This window comes from Emys orbicularis, chromosome 22 (assembly GCF_028017835.1).
Source record: "Emys orbicularis isolate rEmyOrb1 chromosome 22, rEmyOrb1.hap1, whole genome shotgun sequence".
NCBI lineage: Eukaryota > Metazoa > Chordata > Testudines > Emydidae > Emys > Emys orbicularis.
This window is the reverse complement of record NC_088704.1, coordinates 2000987-2028001: the sequence shown is the minus strand read 5'-3', so window position 1 is coordinate 2028001 and position 27015 is coordinate 2000987. Positions and strand designations below refer to the sequence as shown.

General features: G+C 42.7%; 1 protein-coding gene across 1 annotated transcript in view; it reads left to right on the top strand.

The window, feature by feature from the left end:
- The window catches only part of USP48 (ubiquitin specific peptidase 48), a 46968-nt gene that overhangs the window by 14820 nt on the left and 5133 nt on the right, over positions 1-27015 (top strand). Inside the window, exons 11-21 of the mRNA XM_065421156.1 lie at positions 1075-1224; positions 6089-6289; positions 9143-9257; positions 9580-9710; positions 11524-11595; positions 18761-18885; positions 19068-19190; positions 21923-21984; positions 22894-23004; positions 23723-23853; positions 24163-24269. Of these exons, the coding sequence (XP_065277228.1) occupies positions 1075-1224; positions 6089-6289; positions 9143-9257; positions 9580-9710; positions 11524-11595; positions 18761-18885; positions 19068-19190; positions 21923-21984; positions 22894-23004; positions 23723-23853; positions 24163-24269 (1328 nt within the window). The remainder of the gene's footprint in view (positions 1-1074; positions 1225-6088; positions 6290-9142; positions 9258-9579; positions 9711-11523; positions 11596-18760; positions 18886-19067; positions 19191-21922; positions 21985-22893; positions 23005-23722; positions 23854-24162; positions 24270-27015) is intronic.

Below are 27015 nucleotides of genomic sequence, written 5' to 3'. Positions count from 1 at the left end.
AGGTGATCTTCTGTCCTTTCTCCTTTGTCCTCTTTTCACTATTAATTGACTGCTACATCTGTTTTGTGTTAGGCCTGTTATTGCACACCCTCACTTATTTTTCCTCCCTTTCCTTCCCCCTTTATGTGTGAATTCCTGTCATTCCCACAGTTTCCATTTCTTCTTGTGAAGTATCCTATTTTATTTCACTGGTGACACTAAAACTTCCAGTCACCCTCCCCTTTCACTTGAATCAGCAGCCTTTCAGTTTCCCTGCCTGTTCCCTTTAATCCACAGGAGTTCTTAACAGTTTTCTGCGCTTATCACTAAACCATGTAGAACCTGGATCACTAAGATTTCATACGTGCCCCCAAATCCTTCTTGCTGGCCTCTCTGGTAGGTGGCATTAAGGATTCTGGTGTGCTACTGGGACTGAAGACCCAGATTTTCTGCATCTCAGTAGGAAGAACGATTGCTCCAAAGAAATAGAGAGGAACAGCTAGGGGACCTGTGGGTTGCTGAGATGAGTGGGAGGCAAGGAAATGGAACCAGGGGCCTCAAAGAGAAGTAGGGACATCCCTGAAACAGCCTGGTGGACTCAGTCTGCAGCCCTTCACCATTACAGCTGTACAAAAACTCTTGCTGCTTTTTTCCTTAGTGTGTTTAACAACATATTGTGGTACATTATTGATAATCATTTCAAACATGTGAAAAGTATTTATTTGTCATGCACCAAAGATTTTTATTCTAAAACACTGCAGGTATCATGTCCTCCATAGTAAACTCTGTTGGGCAGTATTAAATCATTTGCATCCCATGTCTCCTTTATATTGAATTACCCATATGGGCACAAATACTGACATGTAAATATTGGCGAGAAGGAATATCCAGGCACTTGACTTCTAGAAAGACTCCGTATTTCATTATTTGTGTGAGGAAACCTTTAAGTTCGGTGGTTGTTACCATTGGATATTACTGCTCACTGGGAAAATTGGCATAATTGACTTTAATTTTGGCCATCTTTTTTTTTTTTTTTTTAAAGGCAGAGTAGGATTAGTGGTAGCTAGTACTTCTGCTTTCTTTCTTTCTCCATAGCTTTTCTGCAGGAGCTCGTCGAACGGGATAACTGCAAGTTTGAAGAGTGGTGTAACGAAATGGCAGATATGCGTAAACAAAGCGTGGTCAGAGGCAAAATCAAACATGAAGAGGTGAAGGAGCTCTACCAAAGGTTGCCTGCTGAAGCTGGTCTGTAAGATATTCTGGTAGTATTTTATAGTAGACCATTGTTAAGATTAGCACTGTAAATAAATCACAAAATTAATCCTATTTTCTATTTATGTATAACTTCATATAGTGGATGTTACTCCCCTTTTCCTCATAGCCTTTTGTGAGCTGGTATTTGTGGTAGCTACTGCAAGACTTCGGGCAGTGGAGAAGTTACAGTGACATCCACTCATTCTCTACCTCACTCAGACTTCCTGCTGCTGTAGATTTTAAAGTAACTAAACAAGATTTGGAAGGTTTGAGTTTTGCAAATATTAATATAAATTTACAAGTGTTTAATTTTCTGTAGGAGCCTTTCCCCAAAAATTCATTCCTTTTTTCTTCAGATATGCTGTTTGTTTCTAGATCATTAGTGCCACATTAATACATGCTAGCACATGAGTTTATGATCAGAGCATATCATTAGAAGCTGTTAGATGCTATTGTTTTTTTTCCCCTTAGGAGAGAAGGGCATGATGACCAACACTTAAGACTACAGGAGAGGATGCATGATCATTGTTGCTTTTCCCCGTAATGCTTTCTGCCACAGCCTACTTTCTTCTTCTTACTCGTTTTTCCTGTCCCTCATTATAACTGCCATCAGTGCCGTCTCTCCCCGTCTTTCTCTTTCTTGATTTACTCCCTCACCATCAATGATGCCCTTGTCAGTCACCCTGTGCTTTTTCCTTGTACCACCATGCCCGTTTTCTGCTGCCCTATGAACAGCTTAGCTCACGGTTGATTGATAGCACTGAGAAGGAAGTAACTTAGGTAATCCTGCATCTCCAGCTCACTTGCATGCTTTGGTGCTGTTGATCCAAATGAATCAGCAGGTAATAGGTCACACGTTCACTCAACTTTTTGCCAGAAAGTCATTAATTTAATTCTTACAGACACTTGGAAAAACTATGTAGGCAAGCTTTTATCTATGAGAATTCCATGATGGGGTGGCCAAAATGTGGGGTTTTGGTTTGCAAGAAAATTTTAGTATTTTGGAATGGAAGCAGATTTTACTGAAATTTTTTGCAAACTGAAGTCACTCTGAAAATTTCATTTAATAAAAACACCGAAATAGGGTGTTCCAGAATAGAAATATGGGAAATTGACATTCTTGTGAGTTTACCCATTGCATAGTTGAGGTGAAACTGACAAGAATATCAATTTCAGCCTGGGCTCCAAAGGCTGCTGTCACAGAGCAGGGAGGTTAGCAACCCCAAGAGTCCTAGCCCCAGCTGGGGCTCCCAGTGTTACTACTTCAGAATGGGGAGCCTACCAGCCCTGAGAGCCCCTGTAATAGATTCAGCAAAGCATTTCACTTCCGTTAATTGGCATTTTCTGGTGAAACTAAGTTTCATCAGAAAATTTCCAACCAGCTCTCTTCCAGGAGTCACTCTGTCCAGAGCTTTGTGTGTCCCATGAGTAAGTTGTCACTGACCGATTCTTCTCTCCTTTCCACTTTTCACTTACTGCCTTTTTCACGTCTTTAAATACTAAAAGTTTGATTTATTCCTTTTCTCCTCAGTTTTCCATGGGGTGAGGGTACAGACATGTGCTATGGTTACTTTATATAGACAGTATTATCCAAAACACACGTCTCCTAGAAACTTTTTCAGTAGTTTTCAATTAAAATTGCAACTCCTTTTTATAAAAAGAGCAAGCAGACTGTTGTGATATTTCAGTTTAGTTCATAAAATACTTTGGCCAAATTTTTCAAACTTGGATTCCCAAAATTTAGCACTTGATTCCAAATTAAGGTACCTAAATACAAGGCCTGACTTTTCTTCCAGAGGTATTGAGCACCAACAACTTTAGGTCAGTGGGAGCTGCATCTAGAGCTCAGCACCTCTAAATATCCAGTCACTTCTGTTCAGATTCTGTATCCACGTTTGAAAATTATGGCATTTATGCTTAAAACTAATGAAAAGCTGTGATGTTAAGATAGATGTTCACACTGGATTCCCCACTGTTGGGTTCGTGCTCTGAATGTATTTTTAAAGTGCCATTGCTAAATCAAGGATGTGGGGCATTCTCTTCACAGATATGGGTCACTTTTGGAGAACAAGAATTACAAGTAATTTCCTGTCATTTTGGCTTTCTAAACATAATTAGAATAGTTTGCTATTGGTGATATTTATTCCTTATATAATGTTCATATCTCACTGACAGGTTTCCAGATAGTGCACTCTCATGCTGCTTACATTTTGGAAATCAAGGTGGTGGTCCGAGTTTCTCTTTCAGTTGCATGAGTTGGGATTTTTTTTGTCCCAAGATGTCCCATTAGAAATGGTTTAACTAAATCCTCCAGAGATTGTGGCCATGTTTTATGTAGAGTAAATACAATATAGCCATAGTGAAGCTTACACTTTTTCAGATAAACCATATTTATGTAGTATCATTGCCTGAGATGGAGAAGCTGCTGATTGTGCTGAGGAACAGTTTGAGGCCTAAGATTATGAAAAGTCCAGTGTTCATTACAGTACATAAAGTATTTGGTTACAGCTTTGCTGTGCCTCTCTATATGAAATGTGAAGGATTCTGTTTCCCCATATTCACTTTATAAATGCAACTGGCAGTGGAAATTTCAGAAGTGTTGTTGATGCATCAGCCAGGTGTATTTAAGTTCCTGACCTCTCCCTCCCTCTCTTTCTTCATCCCCCCTACCCTGTTAATTTTCCAATATTCTTTTAGATATGCCACTGATTATATTTTCAGTATTGACTAGATTTGGTGTGCAGAAGTAAATCTGCTTTGTTCCCACAATCAACACATGTTGCTCAATATGTAATTAAATCTATCTTAGAACCCAAAGATGATTGTCACTAATGGAAAATAAGAAAAAGCATTATTTGAGATCAGCTTTTTGCCACTGTGTCATTTCATAGCAATTTGTTAATTACATTTCCTGTTGCTTTTTCTGTAAAATTCCTGGTTTTACAAGTATAGCCACACTGTTTTGGGTTACATATGTCATTAGTGTGACTTTGTATCAAGATATTTGACTCAAGTATTTTATATAAAGCCATTCATTCCTTCTAGTGTCTGTGCTGGTATGTCTGATCCCCCAGAAATTGCACCTGTGTATTTTGTAAATGTGTAGAAAAGCATTTCTTGTTTAAAAAACAAAACAGAAATTGCTAAAATCTTAAATTGTTAGTATTGTGAAATTTTGAGTCAGCTTCTCCTTCAGTATAAGTTTTTAATGTGGGGTCTGTGTGCTTTTTCTGAATGCTAATTTTTGACAAATAGCCTAGACTTATCAAGCAATTATTATTATTATTTTTATTTTCATGGTTTCCTCCTTATAGCCAAATCTTGCATCGTTACTGTGATATCCTGTTGCTCTTGAGTCTATTTTGATAGTTCGTTGTCTGCTTGGGCAGCATGGATTAGGCATTCAAATATCAAAAATATTTGTCCAACCAAAATGCAGAAATTGAGCATTATTTTAAATCTGATAGATGAAGGAAATTTGGTGAAGTAGTTCCCATTTATTATTTAATTTGTATTACTATAGCACCTAGGAGCCCTAGTCATGGGCCAGGCCCCCATTGTGCTGGGTGTTGTAAATAAATCACAGAATTAATCCTATTTCCCATTTATACAATTTATATTTCCCATACAATCTAGTCTAATCTAAAGAAATAGCTCTCTGCCTGATGAATACATGTGGTAAAAAGCAACCTGTAAATTCAGGTTAACTTGACTGATACTGTTGATAGTTTACGATATTGAACAAAAACTTGTTCTGGGGAACATGTATCATCAGAAGTTTGATGTCAGAGCTATTCAGAAGAGTGACAGGTTCATGTTACTGTTGAAGCACTGAACATACAAGGTTCTGTTTTGGAAGCAACACACATCAACAATCTGTATTTGAAAAATTGGCAGCATATCACATGCAAGCTTCTATTCGTCTGTTATATAGGCAGTAGATAAACTTACTGTAGTTCTAGTTAGGGTTAACTGCTAGCATTTATCATCTAGATTCCCCTTGTTTCTTTTAATGTACTTTAAGCACATAGGGGTTTGCGTGTTGTTTCAAGACCGAGATCTAATTCTTTATAAAATTGTATCCTGTCCTCTTTTGACTATCCTAGTTAATGTATCTGTGCAATGTATAGGCGTGTCAGTCCCAGGATATTAGAGAGACAAGGTGGGTGACACTCGGAGTGCCTTTCCCAGGCCTGAAGAAGAGCTCTGTATAACCTTGAAAGCTTGTCTCTCTCACCAGCAGAAGTTGGTCCAATAAAAGATATTATCTCACCCGCCTTGTCACTAATAGTTAATATATATTAGATACACTAACCTTTATTACACTCCTACATTATTACTTTAAACTTATAATTTACATATTTACCTCATAATTAAGGAAAACAGACTTTTGAATGGAGCATTTAACTTCTCAAAGTAATACATTGCATTCTCTCCTAATTTAACAGTAGGAAGATTTGATCACACATTTTTCCTGTAATCTTCTGAAATAAAATAAGCTACTGTAGCCAAAAGGTGTTGCAGTTTGAAAATGTCCTCTGGCTTCACTAGCCAGTTTCCTATTTGAATTTAAAATACTTGTCTCAGATGTAATTTCACACAGCTGCTGACTTTTAGAAGGGACACCATGATATAAAACTGCATAGTTAGCATCAGAATTGGCATGGAAACAGAATTAAATGTTTGAAAATATTGTATAATGGGAATCTAACTTTTTTGGGTGAAGATTCCCCCACAAACTTTTTAATTAAAAAAAAAAAATACTGTTGAACAGTAGAGTAATTTTAAAATGTCATCTCTTGTATCATGTACTTGTGGAAATGTATAGGTTTGTTTCTGTTCACTTTTTTTCCAGGGTGCCCGTATGAGTTTGTCTCTCTTGAATGGTTACAGAAATGGCTGGATGAATCTGCCCCTCCCAAACCCATAGATAACACTGCATGCTTGTGTTCACATGGCAAATTGCACCCTGATAAAATATCAATTATGAAGAGAATATCTGAGTATGTTGCTGACTACTTCTACAGGAGATACGGAGGGGGGCCCAGGCTAAATGGTAAGATTAAACCATAGTATCTGGATATAAAGCACTCTCACATGGCAAGCTTTTTGGGGATTTTAATTTTTGTATATTGAAATTTGTTTTGCATCCTTTGTCAATATAATGTAGCTTCATCTTTGGCCAGAATAGCTGTCCTGCTTGTATTTTTCCTGATGGCTGCTTTTGAGAGCACTGCTTAGTTATGACCAAGCAGATAGTTAGGCTGACTAGGGAACATGAATGGTGTATATATTTCAGATCTTGATTCTGCTTTGTGACTTGAAGCAGTTTTGTTCAGTCGCTTTAACCAAAAAAAAAAAAAAAGTACATTTAGGTAGAAACAACTTGAAACTTTAGTATTTTAAAAAGTTTTATTAAAATAAACTTTCTGTAAAATAGCAAAACTTGTATAAATACCCTAAAATTGGGGAGTGGTGGAGCTCCTGGGCCCATTATTTCTACAGATGCTGTATAGGCAGTGCCTCGTATATTGTATCATTCTCTGCTGACAAGAGCCAGTATTTTGGAATCCTATTCTCAGAGCAATGAAGAAGTGAGGGTGTGAGAGAAACTGTCTTCTGTCACTTGTAGCTTCCCCCAAGCAGCCCAGTGCCTAGGAAGTATATTTATAGTGTGTATACACGGCATGTTTACATACTGTGACAGATCCACAAACCTGGAAATCCTGGACGCCCCATCATCTCGGGCATTGGCACTCTCACTGAAGGACTGTCTGGATATGTGGACTCCCTACTCAGACCCTACGCCACCAGCACTCCCAGCTATCTCCGTGACACCACAGATTTCCTGAGAAAACTACAGTGCATTGGTGACCTCCCAGAAAACACCATCCTAGCCACCATGGATGTAGAGGCTCTCTACACAAACATCCCACACACAGATGGAATACAAGCTGTCAGGAACAGTATCCCTGATGATGACACAGCACAACTTATTGCTGAGCTCTGTGACTTTATCCTCACGCACAATTATTTCAAATTTGGTGACAATATATACCTCCAGACCAGTGGCACCGCTATGGGCACCCGCATGGCCCTACAATATGCCAACATTTTTATGGCTGACCTGGAACAACGCTTCCTCAGCTCTCGTCCACTCACACCCCTTCTCTACCTACGCTACATTGATGACATCTTCATCATCTGGACCCATGGGAAGGAGACCCTGGAAGAATTCCACCATGATTTCAACAGCTTCCACCCCACCATCAACCTCAGCCTGGACCAATCTACACGGGAGGTCCACTTCCTAGACACCACCGTACAAATAAGCGATGGCCACGTTAACACCACCCTATACCGAAAACCCACCGACCGCTACGCCTACCTTCATGCCTCCAGCTTCCACCCCGGACACACCACACGATCCATCGTCTACAGCCAAGCGCTGAGGTACAATCGCATCTGCTCCAACCCCTCAGACAGAGACCAACGCCTACAAGATCTTCACCAAGCATTCTCAAAACTACGATACCCACACAAGGAAATAAAGAAACAAATCAACAGAGCCAGACGTGTACCCAGAAGCCTCCTGCTACAAGACAGGCCCAAAAAAGAAACCAACAGAACTCCACTGGCCATCACCTACAGTCCTCAGCTTAAACCTCTCCAACGCATCATCAGTGATCTACAACCCATCCTGGACAATGATCCCTCACTTTCACAGACCTTGGGAGGCAGGCCAGTCCTCGCCCACAGACAACCCGCCAACCTTAAGCATATTCTCACCAGCAACCACGCACCGCACCATAACAACTCTAACTCAGGAACCAACCCATGCAACAAACCTCGATGCCAACTCTGCCCACATATCTACACCAGCAACACCATCACAGGACCTAACCAGATCAGCTACAACATCACCAGCTCATTCACCTGCACGTCCACCAATGTTATATATGCCATCATGTGCCAGCAATGCCCCTCTGCTATGTACATTGGCCAAACTGGACAGTCACTACGCAAGAGGATAAATGGACACAAGTCAGATATCAGGAATGGCAATATACAAAAACCTGTAGGAGAACACTTCAACCTCCCTGGACACACAATAGCAGATGTAAAGGTAGCCATCTTACAGCAAAAAAACTTCAGGACCAGACTCCAAAGAGAAACTGCTGAGCTCCAGTTCATTTGCAAATTTGACACCATCAGATCAGGATTAAACAAAGACTGTGAATGGCTATCCAACTACAGAAGCAGTTTCTCCTCCCTTGGTGTTCACACCTCAACTGCTAGCAGAGCACCTCACCCTCCCTGACTGAACTAACCTCGTTATCTCCATACTGATTTATACCTGCCTCTGGAGATTTCCATTACTTGCATCTGAAGAAGTGAGGTTCTTACCCACGAAAGCTTATGCTCCCAATACTTCGGTTAGTCTTAAAGGTGCCACAGGACCCTCTGTTGCTTTATACTGTGACAGGTTTTTTGTGAATGGTAAAACTGCTATTGCAAATTTCTGAACTGTCCTTTTTAAACCCACGGTTTACCTAGGTCTACACATAGTGCTGTTTTCAAGCTTGTTGCAGTAAATATAAACTGGTAATATCAGAAATGCAGACTTGTGAAACTGAGGTGATGAGAAATGTCGATGCTAAAGGATCAAACCCACCCTTACCAAAACTTACTACAATTGTATCTAAATTTGGTCCAGTTCAGCTGTTACCCATTCATTTCCATCTAAATCATAGGTACTAGAAAATGCCACTGTCAGTATCTACATTAAGCCTACTTGACTGACAGCACCTTCAAATGGTGATGTTCGCACTTGCAAAAATCTTACTTTTGTTTTGAAGTTTAGCAGTAGTATTCTTGTAACATGGTGTTGTCTTTTTTGTTGCTCTAGTTAAAGCACTTTGCAAGGACTGTGTGGTAGAGAGATGTCGAATACTACGACTGAAAAACCAATTAAACGAAGACTATAAAACTGTCACAAACTTGCTGAAAATTACAGTAAAGGGGTATGTGGTGCTGACACCTTCCAATGTTTGCATTGCACAAGTCTATTGTCAGTGATATTTAAATTTTTTAAAATGAGATTTTAACAATTGTTTGCAGCATTGTAGCCATGTTGGTCCCAGGATATAAAAGAAACAAGGTGGGAGAGGTAATATCTTTTATTGGACCAATTCCCGTTGGTGAGAGAGAGAAGCTTTTGAGCTTACACATAAGCTTCAGGACATGAAGAGCTGTCTTTCACCAACAGGAATTGGTCCATAGCTGTAAATGTAAGTTATGGTTTGTACTGTAAATGCTAGTCTTTTTTTTTTTTTCTCTATACAGTAATGATGGATTTTGGGTTGGAAAGTCATCCTTGCGGAGTTGGCGTCAGTTGGCTCTGGAACAATTAAATGAACAAGATGATGATGCAGACCAGAATAATGGAAAAATGAATGGAGATGCACAAAACAAAGGTAGCTGTTTAAAACCAAGCAACCCAATTTCTCCCACTACCTGATAAATAGATCGGATAGTATTGATTAAGCATTCTAGCTGTTCTGTTTAGTTGTAGGGATTGTTTTGAGCAGGTCTGAATGATATACATTAGAACCTCAAGTTACGAACTGTCCAGTCAACCACACATCCCATTTAGAACTGGAAGTATACAATCAGGCAGCGGCAGAGTTCTCCCTCTACCCCCACCCAAGAAAAGCATAAACTACTAAAATAATAAAGGGATAGCAACATTTTTCTTCTGCCTATTAAAGATCAAAGCTGTATTAAGTCCATGTTCAGTTGTAAACTTTTGAAAGAGCCACCATAATGTTTTGTTCAGAGTTACGAACAGCCTCCATTTCCGAGGTGTTTGTAACTCTGCGGTTCTACTGTAGTACAAAGTAGCATATAGTAGATCCATATTTTGAGCAATTTCAAAAGCAATATATACTTTTGAAGGAAAAAAAAGTTTTCAGCAGGTCAAACTCTGCCCTCACTACACCTACGTAATCCCACTAGGGATGTAAATAGTGTTTTAAAAAAGTAACCGTTTACACTATTAAAATTGTATTGGTTAAACATGTAACTGTTAATGAGTTCATAACATAGGTGCGGGAACTAGGGATGAGGGGGGGAGGGTCCTGCAGCACCCCCATGTTTTACACAGCTGCTGCCCCATGTCCAAACTCAGGCAGGAAAGGGGCCAAGGCTGGGGCCACAGCTGGGGGCAGGCAGAACCCCGGGCGCGGGCCTGGCACATTAGGCATTTAAATGTTAACTCAATACATTACCAGTAAGACTGATGCTTATTGGTTAACTGGTTAACATTTTCTAACTCCCAGTTAAAACTGAAGGTAGAATCTGGCCCTGCAATTGGAACTCTAGGCCATGTCTACACTATGGGTGCTAAAACAGTACAGCTATGCCACTGTGGCACCGTAATGTAGATGGTTCCTATAGCGATAGAAGGGTTTTTTCTGCGGCTGTAGGAACTCCACCTATGGTAGCTAAGTTGATGAAAGCATTCTTCCATCGGCCTAGTTGTATCTACACTGGAGCTTAGGTTGGCATAGCTATGGCACATAGGGGTGTGAATTTTTCACACCCTCTGAGTGCAGTAGCTATGATGACTTAACTTGCAAGTGTAAAACAGGCCTCAGTTGTCAACTGTGTTTAGGTGCAATCCATTTTATTTTCCCCTGCAGAGCTAATGGGAATGACTAGTAAAAACTTTCCTTTGTCAAAGTAAGCACATGTTACTTTTTATTACTCCTGATATTGCCCACCGTGTTGTAGGCACTTTCCAAAACAGAAAAGGCACAATCCTATCTGCAAGTTCCTCACATTGAAGCCTTCCAGGCGGAGTGGTTCTTGGCCTCATTTGAAGCCATTGTGGAGCAGCAATGGGGACATCTGGTTTGGATCAGACTCCTCAAAGTAGAGAGCTGACTAATATTTTGCCTGTAAGATTTCTGTTCCCTCCACTCTGATCTGGTGGTAACTTTTCTATTAATTCTGATCTGAGCTATTTGGGAGCAGCAAAGAGCCCAGGTGTTCTAGCTATAATGAATGCTACCTTTGTAGTCTCATATAGAAGATAGTCTTGCGCTCCATGAACTTCAGAGCACTCAAAATATATTGGGCCAATAAACTTAAAGGTATATTGTTGAAGTTTCCTCAGTATTAAAATTTTGCAGCACTTTGAAAAGGAAGCAAATTGTTACAGTTCCTCCAAAAAATCTAACTCTACTACAGAGAGCTTTTGTGCAATCTACTTTTTCTTTTGGTCAGATGAGTCCAATGAAGAAAAGAGGGAGGAGGAAGAGGAGTTAAATTTTAATGAAGACCTTGTTTGCCCACATGGTAAGTGTGTATGTAGGGGACAGAACTGAACATGTCTATTCGGATGACCCACCATTTACAGATGGATCTTCCATATTTCTTCTGCAAAACCCAAGATTAGCTGGGCTTAATTAAGTTTATTTCTGACTTACTTTGCTTTTCTTAAATGTTTATCATTTGATCTTGAGCTGTGATCGCATCAGATCTCGCTAGCTAGTGTGATGTTGGGATAGATTTGATGGGAGACCTACAAGGAGAACCTAGATCAGTGATACTCAATTAGATCTACCCATAGGCTGATTTGAGAATTTTATGACAAGAGGCGGGCCATTTGTAGCCGATGCTATCGTAAGAACTTAAGATTCAGTAAGCAGTGCTTAATTTGGCCCCAGCACCTCTGGGCTCCAGGCCAGCAGCCACCACTCTCCGGCCATCCAACTCTGAAGGTGGCGCTGCTGCTGGCAGCTGTGCTGCCTTCAGAGCTGGGCACCCAGCCGGCAGCTACCACTCTCTGGTCACCCAGTCAGTGGTTCATTTGTAGAGAGGCTTGCTGGCACTGAGCCCCGACACCTCTTTCTTTACAAATGAAGCACTGCCAGTAAGTTACTTACTAAGGAAGTCCTAGGCAAATAATAGGCAGCGCACTGCTGTTTTATTAATTTAATTATAAACATTTTTTTAAGGTGTGCTGGTGGGCCAGAGAGAGAGCCTGGGTGGGCCACATTTGGTCTGCGGGCCACCTATTGAGAATCACAGACCTACATGTTGCAGAAAGTTATTAGCAATTCAGTTGGTGTTGCTCTTCCCTCTGATCTTTTGGTGCTGAACTACTGCCTCAATATGAAGTAGAGGGATTCTGTTCTGTGGGAGGGTGCTGTTTTTTGGATAAGACAAATGTGCATGGTCTGTGGCCACTTAAAGTGTATGAAAGCTGTGAAAGTACTTTGAGGTTTTGGATAAAATATACTGTGCAATCAGTCATGATTAAGGCTACATTTTAGTCACAGGTATTTTTAGTAAAAGTCGTGGACAGGTCATGGGCAGAAAACAAAAATTCACATGTCCATGTCTTGGGGGGGGGGGGGCAGAGGGGCGCCACGGGTGGTTAGGGGTGTGGGGGCATGCCAAGGGTGCTTAGGGGGGGGGGGGGCAGCGGCCTGGAGGCACTTGGGGGGTGCTCCATGAGGGGAGGGTTTGGTGGGGCTGGCAGGCTCCCTATCCGGCTCCGCGCCTCCCCAGAAGCAGCAAAATCCTAGGCGGAGGCACAGCCCGGCAGCTCTGCGCGCTGCCTCTGCTCCAAGCGCTGTCTCCGCAGCTCCCATTGGCTGGGAACTGTGGCCAATGGGAGCTGTGGGGGTGGCGCTTGCAGGCGGAGGCTGTGCGCGGAGCTCCCTGGCAGCGCCTCTGCCTAGAAGCCAAGGGATGTCGCCTCTTCCGGGGAGCCTCCCAACCCGCCCCTGAGGTAAGCACCGCCCAGAGTCCTCACCCCCTTCCGCGCCCCCTCCCACATCCGAACTCCTGCTGGGGAGGGGGGCACGGTGGCCCAAGACTGCCCTATCAGCAGCCAGTGCATCTGGCCCAGGGGCTGCCTGAGCTGCTCAGGTGGCCCCCAGGCCAGCTGCACCGGCCGCTGCAGAAGTCCCAGAGGTCCCAGAAAGTCATGGAGACACTCGCACCCTTAGTCATGATTATTTGTGGCATGGTATCCATTCCCTTCCTTCCTTGTACATTAAGACAATAAAAATTCTGTGGACGTGCAGGATAAAAAATACTTTCTCTCAGTAAGCATTTCGGTGTCTTCGACATCAGGATTGTAATCAAATTGCTGGGTATGTTATAAGCCTTACATGAGATGCTGTATAACATTAAATGATGGATAGTTAGTTGCATCCTCTACTATCCATGTCTTCAAGTCTCCCTTTTTGTGCAGAATATTGGCACTTTTAATAGACTATAACTGCTCCATTTTGGAGGCATTATCATAATGTAATCGTAGCAATTAGGCCTTCAGGTCTGTTTGGGACAATTAATGGCTATGTGACAAGCATGTATGCATTATTGTCAGTTGATATGAATTAACAATGCAAGCTTCACCGCTAAAACTAATAAGAGATGCACGCTTTTGGATTAATAAAGCTGTATTCTCAAATAGAATGTTTAAAATGTCTTTTTTAACCCTTTTTCATTGTTGTGCATTGTAATTGACAGTCCCACAAGGCTAATATAAAACTGCAGAGCAGAATGATGAAACGCCATAAAAATAAGCATTTTGAAAATATTTCTCTAGAAAATTACTAGTTTCATTATAAATTGATCTGTGACTTTGGTCCACATAAAAAAATAAATGACATTAAATATTGGGGCCATCAAAAGTTCAGGTTTCGTTATCCTGAGCTAACCTCAGATTGTTCTTGTAAAATGCTCTTTTTACCTTGTGTTCAAAATTTTCCATTTAATTAAGTGTATCAGCTAATCTGTTTTCTCTGTAATAGACCCTTAATTTTGCAGAGGAGGAAACCACTTCCTTCATGGTGCTTTCTTCAGAGTCCAGTGCTTGATCTATTAGGTCTGGCTTGCATCCAAAAATGTCATAAAGGTTTTTCCCTTATGAATTCCCACTACCGTCATCTTATATGCATATGTCAGGAACCTTTTTCATCTCTAATTCCAGAGGATTGTTATAATTTCTTTCTCTCCGGTAGTTTCCTGACCCCGTTGAATAATTTTTGTCTGATTACCAGGTTAGGCCATCTTTGATGTTCATGCCCAGAATCTACTCTGAAAAGAGAGAGATGATGAGAGGGGACAGTGGTTACTCCTGAGGGCATTCTGTGCCAAAAAATTAAAAATTCTGTGCACAATATTTTAAAATTCTGCAAATTTTATTTGTCAATAAATAAATGCAGAGGCTCCAGCATGGCAGTGGGGAGCACAATGGCTGTATGAAGGTGACAGATGACCCTACAGTAGGGGTGGGCAAACTATGGCCCGCGGGCTGTATCTGGCCCCTGAGCTGTTTTAAGCCAGCCTACAAGCTCCTGCTGGGGAGCCGGGTCGGGGGCCGCACCACTCGGCTCCCGGAAGCCACGGCATGGCCCCGCTCAGAGGGTCGGGGGCAGCTCCATGCATAGGAGCCGGAGAAGGGACATGCCACTGCTTCCAGGAGCCACTTGAGGTAAGCGCTGCTTGGAGCCTGCACCCCTGAGCCTCTCCCCATTCCCCAACCCCCTACCCCAGCCCTGATCTCCCTCCTGCTTTCCAGATCCCTCTATCGTAGCACGGGGCACCCTCCTGCACCCCAAACCTCTCATCCCCAGCCTCACCCCCATCCAGAACCTGCACCCCTGTCCCAGCCCTGATCCCCCTCTGAACCCCTCAGTCCCAGCCCAGAGCACCCTCCTACACCCCAAACTCCTCATCCCCAGCTCCACCCTGGAGCCTGCACCCCCAGCCAGAGCCCTTGCCCCCTTCTGCACCCCAACCCCAATTTTGTGAGCATTCATGGTCCACTATACAATTTCTATTCCCCGATGTGGCCCTCAGGCCGAAAAGTTTGCCCACCACTGCTCTACAACCTCCCCACCCCCAGGACACGGACTCAGTGGTGAGGCTGCACCTGACCCTAACACAGCACAAGGCCTGGGCCTGACCCAGATACACCCTGGGGCCCTGCACCTCAGCGCCAGGCGCACCAGGTGTGGGGCAGGCAGGCTCAACTAGGCAGGATCCAAATGTGGAAGGGCTCAGTGTGGAGAGATCCAGGTGTGAAGTGAGAGGATTCTGTGTGGGACAATTTAGGTATGCAGACAGCTCAGTGGGGGATCTAGGGATGGGGGGTTCCAGGTGCAGGGGCAATGGGACTCTGCAGGGGCTTCCAGGTGAAAGTGGTTGGGGCTTAGTGGCAGGGTCTGGGGGAGTGGGGCTTGGTAGGGTAGGGGTCTGGGTGCAGCTAGTTGGGGGACAGTGGCATGGGGGTCTGGATGTGGAAACTCAGCAGGGTGCAAGGGGGTGGGGCTTGTCAGTCTGGGGGGTTGAGTGTGGAGCTCAGTGGGGAGTGGCATGGGTGTAGGGGGGCTCCAGATGCCGGGGTTGAGGTTCAGTGGGATGGGGTTCAGGTATGGAGGGCTAGAGAGGCTCTGGGTGTACGGGGTGAGGCTTGGTATGGGTGTCTGAGCATAGGCGGTCCAGATGCATGGGGGTTGAGCAGATGGAAGAGCAGCTCCCTGTGCAGCGACCCCTCCCCTGCACAGCTGATGAGTGATGGGGGCAGGAAGCAGGGAAGGATGCTGAGCTTCCTGCAGCTGGGGGAGGTTTCTGGGGGTGGGTCTGACACAGCCCCAGCCAGTCCTTGCAGGGGAAGAGGAAGTCCCGTCCTCTCCAGCCCAGCTGGGACTAGCAGCTGATCCCGGCTTAGGGTAGGAGCCACTGGCTGGGGTGTCCCCAGCCCTGCAGTGATTTACCTCTCCTCCCGGTGCCTGAAACAATGTACCTGCGCAGCTAGAGAGTGGGGCTTGACTGCTCTTTCCGCTTCCCTTTGCTTCCCAGCCAGAAAGTCATTTTTCTGCAGAGAAGCAAAGAAATCTGCGGGGGATGTGAATTCTGTGCACGCGCAGTGGCGCACAATTCTCCCAGGAGTAAATGGTCAGGGTCTTTGCCTTCCAGATGGTACAACATTTGTACATTCTGATCAGATTTTGCACCTCTCACTGTAGCTTATTGGTCTGTTTTCATACATCTTATGATGTTAGAGCAATTACTTGCACAATCTTATTTTCATGTCCCTGATGGTTTCTGGAAATCATCCCAGTCCTGCTTTCCCCATATGGTGAGCCTAGGTTAATAATTGGTCAAATTTAGCAACTGTTTCATTAAATGCTATTTTAAAACAATCCAGTCTGACCTTCATTTATTGTAATAAATCCAGCAATGGAGTGTTGCTATTTTTTCTTTGGGAAATTGGCAGGAGTTCAGACTTTGTCAGAATGAGAGAAGATGACAGGTCAGTGGCATTGAAGACTTGTTCTAATACTAAAGAAATAGAGCCAAGGAGTTTCCCTGGTGTGTTTTTCTGTATCTTGTGGCTAACAAACCCATTTCATGCTGAGGTAGACTATAGAAAGAGAAGAAACTTTTAAATAGTTCTAAGCTAGCCTCTACTCCCTCAAGTACAGCAACTTTTCAAGTTTTTTTCTTCCCACGGTTGGTTAATACCCACTTTAAAGGTTGAGCATCATTCTTTCCTATGTTAGTGTTTGGTTGTTTGCTGTTTGCAGTTCACTACTTTACCCTCTGTACTGAAATTAATATTATTCTCATTTTGTTGTGCATCAGCATTGTTACCACACCTTGTAATACCACCGGGCTTTTGACTCAGCAGCAGCAGTTAAATAGTGAGGGCTCAGTTGTGTTGTACCTCTCACCTTTACAACTATAAGTCAGGCAAAAATTATGGCTGTCAGCAATAAAGTAGCATAGTTTCTCATATATGAAATACTATGTTTTCCCACCGTGTTAAGTCTTGCACATAAATTTGATGCCTGTATTGCAGCGCAGTGACCTTTTTGGCATAGCTGTTACCAGGATAACTCATAAATGCTTTCTCTTAATTCGTTATCTTACTGATTGTCAGTTTCCTGAAAAATAGTTCAAGATAAATGATATGTAATTGGCATCACTTTTTAATAATATTTGGTACACCTCACTTCATATTTTCCTCTCACACAGAATTAATTCCACCCAACTGGATGTAATAAGGCACTCTGTTGATCAAAAGACTCAAGTGATGGAGTGGCATACAGCTTTTTGTGCACTGTTTGTGCAGTTCACTTTTTTCAAGATGGGCATTATGGAAAGCGGAATCTGCCACGTTTAATTATGGATTCTGACTGTGTTTGAGTGTCTTGTGGAGCTTCACATTCTAAGCGATTGCTACAGAAATGTGGAGTTTTAAATGCAATAACACTTTCAGAAGGGTAGTTGTGGGATGTATGGGGAGAACATGTTGGACAGAATTTTCAGTGCCTGAAGTTAGGCACCTAAAGCCATATTTAGGCAAATAAATCATGGTAGCCTTATTTTTCCAGAGGTATGTAGCACATGCAGCTTCATTTTTAAGTCAATAAAAGTTGTGGGGTGCTCAGCAGCTTTGAAAATCAAACCACTTTTTTAGGTACCTAATTTGAAGCACCCATGAGTGCAGGGCCGCCCAGAGGATTCAGGGAGCCTGGGGCAAAGCGGGGGAGCTGCGGCGCTTGTACTCACCCGGCGGTGGTCCGGGTCTTCGGCGGCATTTCGGCGGCGGGGGGCCCTTCAGTCGCTCCGCATCTTGGGCAGCACTGAAGGGCCCCCTGCCGCCGAAGACCCAGATCGCCGCCGGTCCAGGGCTCGCGGGGCCCCTGTGGGGCCTGGGGCAAACTGCCCCACTTGCCCGCCCCTCCGGGCAGCCCTGCATGAGTGGGAAAACATTAGCCCTTGTGTGTGCTTGTATCCTCTATCCTGGTTCTGTTCTTGCCCTTAATTTCTCTTCCTGTTCTGTGGATTTCTGTCTTTCCTTTCCTTTTGTTGCATTTGAATCTGCTGCTCAGGCCAGTGGTGCTGGGACATTTTTAATAGTGGGGGAGCTGAAAGCCAACCCCCTAACCCTGTCCATGCTCCCCCCTCCCAGAGCTGGGACCAGGAGCAGGACCATGTCTCCGGGGGGGGGGGCGGGGGCAGACGGGGGTAAGGGAGCCAAGAGCCCCATGTAAAACCTGGGGGTACTGTAGCACCCATAGCTCCCGTGCCTATGGCTCAGGCACATGGTTTTATAAATCCAAAGGGCAATCATGGTAGATTAAGATCTTTCTGTTTTTAAATAGGAATGCTGTTTTAAGAATGTATTGGGTTAGCTTTTAAAATAATTAGCTATAATTCTTAAACCATACTGTTGCTGTGAGTAAGCACTGAAATCTTACCTCCAGGAGGAAACTTAATCATTGATGGGATAGAAATAAAGGCTGAAGGTGACTCTTCGGTATAAGTTGCTTTTTTTCATTTTATTCGAAGTGCTGACACAGGTGTCAGATTATAAGGGTGTAAAATCTACTTCTGTATTCATACAAGTAATCTCTTTAATCTGTTTTAGTGCTGTGAAACTTTTGCTGAGTATGTGCAGAACAAAAATGCTTTCTTGGATTTCTCCATGCAGGTGACCTATGCATATCAGAAAATGAAAGGAGGGTTGTTTCTAAAGAAGCCTGGAAAAAGCTCAAGCAGTATTTTCCTAAGGCCCCAGAATTTCCAAATAGCAAAGAGTGCTGTTCCCAGTGCAAGGTATCTGAATATCTGATGACTTTGTAAGCCTTTTCACAGTTCATGTATGGTGGTAGCTCTAGCTTTCATGTTGGCATTCACCTGGGTTAAAATGTATGGGAGGAAAAAAATCTGCTTTTACCTTTTTAATAGCACCTTTGAAAACAAACCCAAGTGACCAAAAGGACTCTGTTTTCACACAGATTCTGGAAAGAGAAGGAGAGGAAAATGAAGCCCTGCATAAGATGATGGCAAGTGAGCAGAAGACTGCTCTGCAGAACCTGTTCCAAGACAAATGCAGACCGTGTCTTGGTAGCTGGCCTCAGGTACAAAGACTAAGAAAGGTTGATTGTCTACCAGATCTGGGAAAAGGCTATTGGTGTACTCTTGCATTTGATAATAGAATGTAAAATTCTGATCTATTAGAAGGGAATTTGTGTGTGTAATCCTTGAGCAAAATATTAGACCATGCGAACATGGTGTAAAGCTTATTGAAAAAATGTTCCTTACAAATCCTTTAAGCACTGACTTGGATACTCTCTTTGGATAAAGAACTCCAGGGTGCTCTATTGACTGGCATTTGTAGAAGTGTGTATCTTTCAAGAGAATGTCCTTTTAAAATGAAAAAGAATAGCAAATATTAGTTAAAGTAAACTTCCTCCAGTACCGTCTGTGTGTCTTAAGTATTGACCTGGCCCTATTTCTGCAGTGTTTTGAGTACCTCACAAACTTGAATTGTTCTTGCAACCCCTCTGCGAAGCTGAGCAGGGCCATTATCCCCATTGTACAGATGGGGAACTGAGTCTCTCTGTGCCTGCGAGATGTGCTCAGGAGTGTCTGGGATAGAGCAGGGAACTGAACCTGGATCTCCTGAGTCCTAAGTTGACATTGGAGCTGACCTTATTGCATGGAGGTTGATACTTGATCAGAGAGAAATTTAGTGTTTTTCCCCTTCCATCCAAATGTCACTCGAACATCAGTAAACCTCTCTTTCAACCTAATCTTGAATCCCAGCTAGCTTCTCAATGTCCCCTCCCCTTCTCCCCCGCCCCCCCCCCCCCCCCCCCATGCGTCTCCAGGCCTCCTGCCTGGATCTTATCCCCTACCTTTTGCTCCCACAACCACCACTTCTTGACCCTGTCTGTAATCATCCATCTTTCCTCCAGCATCCTATGTGGTGCTAGCTTTCCAGAGAGGAGATGTTTGTGTATGTCTGGATGGGGAAAGGCTGCTGTGAAAAGTTGTATGCTGAAAAGCTCTTTGGGGCCGTATGTGGGAGCAGGCTAGAACAACAGCCCAGCTCAGGGGGAAGAAGTGAGAGTAGAAATGGCAGCCCACAATCCAATAAGTTTTTTTTTTTTTTGCCTTTTTTGTTCTTTCTTTCAAAAGAGGAGCTGTTTCCACTGTTCTTGTTTTGCAAGGCGAGTCTTAAATTTACCAAAGAATGGAATTTCCTTTTTATCAACCAATTGCTGATATAATTAGTGCCACGGTGGTTTGCTCTTTGGTGTTAGGGTGATACTTTATCTGTTAATTTATCTGTTAATTTGTTTATTGGAATATATCTTAATTTTTTTTCTGTCCTGAGAAGTACACCCTCGTTTGAGGGCAGCATTTGGTCCTTGCTCTCCTCAATACATTGTAGAAGAAAGTAACTTGACAGTAGTTGTGTTACCTACACCTGCTGCTCCCATGGTACTGAGCCAGCAGTAAGAGCAGCACCTTCGAGCAATTTCACATGGAAGCGGTACTAATTAATTTTGTGCACCACAGGACTGGGTTTAGAGCACTAGCTGTTGCTGCGGTGCTGGCGAATTCCATTCTGAACCCTGCTGGAGGGGGAAGGGTTTTTGTTTTGCTATACAGTTGGTGTGTCTTTCTTCCAGCAGCAGGCAAAAACTCTAGAGAGGGAGTGGAGTGCCTTTAAGCAGCAAACAAGTCACAGGTAGGGTAGGGGTTGTGAATGCTTGGAGCCAATCTTGATAGGAGTAGCAAAGCTGTTTTCACTGTCACCTCACTGAGCGTGTGTGGGGGTATTGTGGTAACAGCAAGAGGAGAGTTTTATACACATTAATATTTCTGTTTGAATGCAACTTTTGAACACCACATCGAATCAATTCCAAAATTTCAGGGACTGTTCTAATATCAGTGGGCAGAACTCTGTTGATTTTGGTGAAAACCAGAAAGGGGAAATGACGGGATGACAGCCCCGGCTTCTGATTAGCACATCCAGCAAGTTCAGTCATCTCTGTAATTTTCTGTAGATCAAAGAACCAGTTCATGGCTGACATTACAACATTGCTGCATAACTCCATCCCCATCCCAACTCTGCCCCTCCCCCCAATAGAGTTCAACATGTTGATGCCCTGAATGACTTAAGAATGGTGGAGGAAATAAGGATGCACACAGAGATCCTGGGATGGAGGGAGAATAGGGGTTTCTGGCATGAGGGGACAGAGGAATGGGGACATACAGCCCCGAAGGCGAAAATGAAGGATAATGGTATGGGGGATACACAGTGGCAGAGGGGAGAAATAAGGGGGACAACGCCCCTGGCATGTGTGTTGGGGCGGGGGTTATAGGGAGTACCTGAAATAAAGGGAATGGGAGGCTGGCATACAGGGAACTTGGGGGTGGGGAATGGAAGAATACCAGTAGCCCCTTTTGTGTGCAACGAGATCTGCCCTTTGAAGCAGAAAAGTCTGCAACTCTATAGGTAGTATAATATGCTCTGGTTAATCACAGGCTGAGTATGCCATAAGGCTTGCTGGAGTTCAGTAGAAATGATTTATACAATGGATTGAAGATAATTGGGTACATAACTGAATTAACTTTCTAATATAATATAATAAGCAGTAACACAAGGGTTCACTGTGTGCTATGTTCTTGGTACTGGATCTCAAATTATTGTAGTTGGCTTTCAGAAGTCACACTTGAATGGAGTTATTGTAAAGAATGTTAGGATCTTGAAAAGGAGCAGGTATAACCAAGACAGTGAAAACTTAGGTTTTTTCTATCTCCATTGTTAGGTTAATTTAAATGAAGTCTGTTTTTCCAGGAGACAGATGAGCTCTACATTGTATCACAGTTTTTTGTAGAAGAATGGAGGAAATTTGTAAGGTAAATTGGTTCATATTTTAAATCTTCACTGAACTCCTTTTATTCCTTTTAGGTTTATATGTAGTAATTTGACTTTTGGATGATGTTTGTATGGTGCAGTGTAGAATTGTGCTAAAATTAAAATATCTTGCTGTGTAGTGACTGACCTTGTGGAAATAAGGAAGCACTGGGATTTTTAAGCTGGTATTGGTTATTATAGGTTCTGAAAAACAGCGAATGTTCATGTTTACTCTGTCTCGAAGAGAAGGTCAAGTTAGATACCAGATTGATTAGTTTGTTCTCATGACTAAAGCTATATCCTGGTCAAAGGACATAACTCAGTCCTGCTTCTGTAGTCTGTCATTAATAGGAGATACTCACCCTTCAGTGCTCTAGATACAAGAGTAACATCCCAAGATAAAAAAAAACCACATATGATTCCCTGAGCCTAGCAGTCTAATACTACTGAATTTTGGCTACTTTTCTATAAAATCACAAATTTAAATACTCTACTTATTTCTCTTCTCAGTGCTATTTGCTGACTTTTGATTTCTTGTTAAGGAGATAGACATCACACAGTTATGCTAACTAGAGCTCAGTGAAAAATCCCCCCCAAATTATGCTAGTTTTGAATCAGTTTTTCTCACCAAAATGAAAAACCAAAATTAAAATTGTTTGGGTCAAACAAAAGAACATATTGAATGCTGTTTCAAATCAACCTTTTCAAAACAATGTCCATTCAAAACATTTTAAAAAACCACAGGCTGTTTTCGTCTGAAATAATTTGCCAGATTTGACCCACATTCATGAGTAGTTTCCATGCCCATATGTATATTTTTCGGTAAATGTACTTATCTGCCAAAAAAATTCACTTAGCTCTGTCTAACCGTGCTAAGTACACATTTGTTTTCCCTTCTCCTGTTTGAGCAGGAGGCCTACAAGATGCAGTCCTGTATCATCAGTAGGAAACAGTGCTCTTCTCTGCCCACATGGGGGCCTCATGTTCACATTTGCTTCCATGACCAAAGAAGACTCTAAACTGTGAGTTTCTTCTGTTCACTTGTTTTCCTTTGTCAGGTATTTCTCTCTCCGCCTCCAGAAATATATGTGAATCAAATAACTCGCGAGAACAGTACTGTTGATCTCTTTAATTGTAACATTTCCCTCTGAGATATCTCTGTTTTTGAATTACCTTGATGTGAAAACCCCTTTACACCTTTAGATAAATCTTCATGAGGAAAGTACCATACATGTTCAGTGATAAGTGCTCTGCAGAAGCAAGGCTAGCGTTGACGAAAGAAATATGATCAGTAAAGTAAAGTTCATTATTAGGAATTGAATGAGCTCAAGTGAGACTATTATTTGACACTGGAAACTCACTTCCTTACCTTTACCATCAGAATGGACACAGATCTTCTCAAAGCTGATTTCCACAAGACTTATCTTCAAAGTATCAGATACCATCAATGGATTTCATGCTTTGTGGGATTGCTTCTTCAGTGGCACAGAGCCAAATGTAACACATCTTCCACTTTCATACTTTTTCTTCCATCTCAATCCTTCCTCCCTGCATAGTTTTGCTTTAGGTGGTAGAGAGACTATTCTTGTTAACATTTAAAAGGTTCTGAAACCTAGAGCCCAGTGCACTTGTAAGGCTTGTGCACAGAGTTTCCTTTAATGACTAAGCTACACAGCTGTAATTGAATACTTGTGGTTTGGTTTTTCTATGTCATGAAGCATGTTGTGTTTCTTTGCACAGTATAGCTCTAATATGGCCCAGTGAGTGGGAGGCAATACAAAAACTATTTGTTGTGGATCACATTATCAAAATCATCAGAATGCAAACTGCTGAGACGAGCCCTGAGAGCACGCTTTTCGATTCTGAGCCCAGTAAGTGAGTCTTCTCTTCACCAGTGTCTGTAGAATAGCTTTTCCAACTGGTACTGGCTCCCTTGTGGGGTTTGGAGAGGGAGCTGCCATTTTAGCATACATAGTCAGAATTTAAGGGAGGAGTGGAAAAGGTAGATGCCAGTTTCTCAGTAACAGCTACAGAGTTTGGAAAATATACCCCCATTGTGCAAGCTACTCTCAATTTAATCATGAAGGTGGTGAATATTTGTAGCAGTGCCTTGTGTAATGTCACTGTCCCCAAAATATCTGTTCGCATTTTAACCATATTTTCCTTGTTTATCCTTCTAGAGTTGTGTCCAGAATGCAGAGAAGGATTGTTATGCCAGCAGCAGAGGGACCTGCGTGAGTACACCCAGGCCACCATCTATGTACATAAAGTGGTGGATAATAAAAAGGTACTGATCCCTCACTGCTGATCTTCACTGAATTTTGTTAAAGGTAAACTGTACTGAGTAGTAGCCAAGATAGCTATAAAAATAGTTATCAAATAATATATATTGGAAAAGAGAATTCCTGTGCTACGTGAGAAATTACTCAGCATTGTTTCTGTGCCTCCATTCTGCAAATGGGGCTCTCAGTGGGAGCTGCTATGTTGAGGATACCTCTTCAGCATAGGTGACTTTTGATGATACTAGAGATGGTTTGAAGCAATCTGCTTGCTTTCTTATTAGAAACTCTTGGAAAAAGCACCAATGCTATTGTAACTCTTCAAACTACTGATTTAAACCAAACCAAAATGTCCTCCTAAATATTAAACTTTCATTACAGTAGATTTGGATGTTTGATATATTTTTTTCCAGTGCTCGCTACTGGTGAGTCGAGATGCTTTTTAAAAATCAAACACAAGGTTAGGTTATAAATTTACTATACCAAAAACCTAAACAGCATTTTACAGGGTAAATAATGGCCCTAGAATTTGCTTTACAAATATCTGAAGGTTCTTACAGTACGCTTCCAGTCTTCTTTTAGGTTTGTTTTAATGTTCTATAGTTCTGGGTGAGAAACCAAGACTCATTATAGGAAAACTCCTCAGATAAGCTGACAAGAGCCAGATGATGGTAGCACGATAGAGGCACTTTAGTGTGGGACGGTCACAGGATTTTGTTGTACTAGGAGTTTTTCAGAGGGCATAGTGGATAGGAGGGACAGATTTTACTGATGCCCATCAGCCCATGAGTTGGGCTAAATGTAGCCCTGCTTCATCATGCTGTTCAGATTGGGAGTGTGGTGGTTTGAGGATTCAAGGGGAGTGATAGTGCTGGGAAAGGCAAATAGCTGGCTACCGACAGTTCCCTGAAACGTGTTTAACTTTTCAGCTGTCAGGAGATTTGTGAACTCAGGCTCTTGTGAAGTGGCTGCACAGTGTATTATGTTCAGTTTGTGACATTTTATTCTATTTTGTTAGAGACAAACTAGCCAGTAACTCTTCTAAAGCATGTTAGGCCTACGTAGGGTAACCTTTCTCTCAAGGTGTGGCTCGAGTGTCTTCTCTGGTGCTAGCAGCGTGGAGAGGCATCTCCCCTCTCCTCACCTGGGTTTGGGTCCTGAGTTCTTTTTTGTGATGCCTGGTGACTCCTCACTGTGCCTGAGACTCAAGAGGTGCTGTCCCTTGGGAAAATGAATAATTCTACCCCTATCTGCAAGGAGTATAAAACCCAGTACACAAGATACAATAAAATATATAAACAAAAACCCCAGTAAAGGAATGACAAACCCCAAAATAACAGTATAACAAAGAGGACTTCACTGCGAATAGGAAAATTGGATCTGGGGAAGGAAAAGGGTTAGGGTTAATTAAAAAATACTGACCAGAACCAACCATTTCCCACCTCCCAACCCTCTCAACTCTTCCTAACCCCCAGCTTCTTCCGTGGCACCTGCCCAGGTAGAATGTATGCTGGGAATGAGTCCAGAGATAAGTGCTGTGAGCTTTGGCCACCTTAAGAGTGGGCCCTTTTATTGTATCATCTTATTGTGGGGCAGAGTCCTCTGCTGGCTCCCTGATCTGGAGTCCTGTGGAGGTCTCAGTTGGCTCAGTCAGTGGTGTCAGGTCATATTTCTGCCACTTTGGACACTGGTCTCTGTAGGGCTGGAATTGCCTGACCTATGCACTGAATCCCACAGCAGATCAAAGGCTCCCTTTGGTCTGAGACTTTAATCAGAGACTTCCTGAGCAGCCCCAGTAAATTGCCTGTCCAGATCACCCCATGTGGAAGCCTCCCTTTTGGCCTCAGTAGGCATTTCTAGTTCATTCTGCCTCCATGCCTGACTGCAGGCATGGTGGGAAATGATGTCATAGGGCTCTAGTAGCCATTATTGTTGTATGTAGTCCATAGGGTAGGACCCTCTAGAGCAGTGGTTCCCAAACTTTAACAACCTGTGAACCCCTTTCACTAAAATGTCAAGTCTCGCGAACCCCCTCCTAAAAATGAATATTTCCAGGGATTTTCTCCTTTACCTGAGTATAAATTATAAAAGCAGTGATCTTGGAAATATAAAATTTGTTTTTATGACATGCTTATTACACACTATTTATTATTAATTATTATTTATAATTACATTATTTTTATTACATTATGAAAACGGCAACACTCTTCCAAGATCTCACTTCCGTAGCTTGTATCACTTCGAATAAGCCTGGTATAAGACAAGGCTCCTATGTTTAATCAAGGAGTATCAGATTTGAAACAGCATGAAGGTATTTAAGAAGCCAACTCAGAGTTCCTCCTACATATGCATTCAGGTCTTGAGTAGTCCAGGCAAACAACGCACGTTACAACAAAGCTTAAACTTGTTCTTCATAATAATTTTAAAAACAATACTACCTGCCTATTTAATTTTAAAAACAGCAAAAAATATCCACCTCCCTTTCCATTTCTTATAAGGAGTCTTGAAGTTTAAATCTCCTCAGTATGATAGATATGCTTGCTTTGATCTGCTTAGCTCTTGGAAGTCCAGGGGCTCCAGGCTGCTGGCCCCATGCTGTCCGGGGTCCCTAGGGACAGCTCTGTCCGCCATTAGGGAATTTTCCCCCGAGAACCCCCTGTAACATTTCGTGAACCCCCAGGGGTTCACGAACCCCAGTTTGGGAACCACTGCTCTAGAGCAGTGTTTCTCAACCTTTTTGATACCAGGCACTGG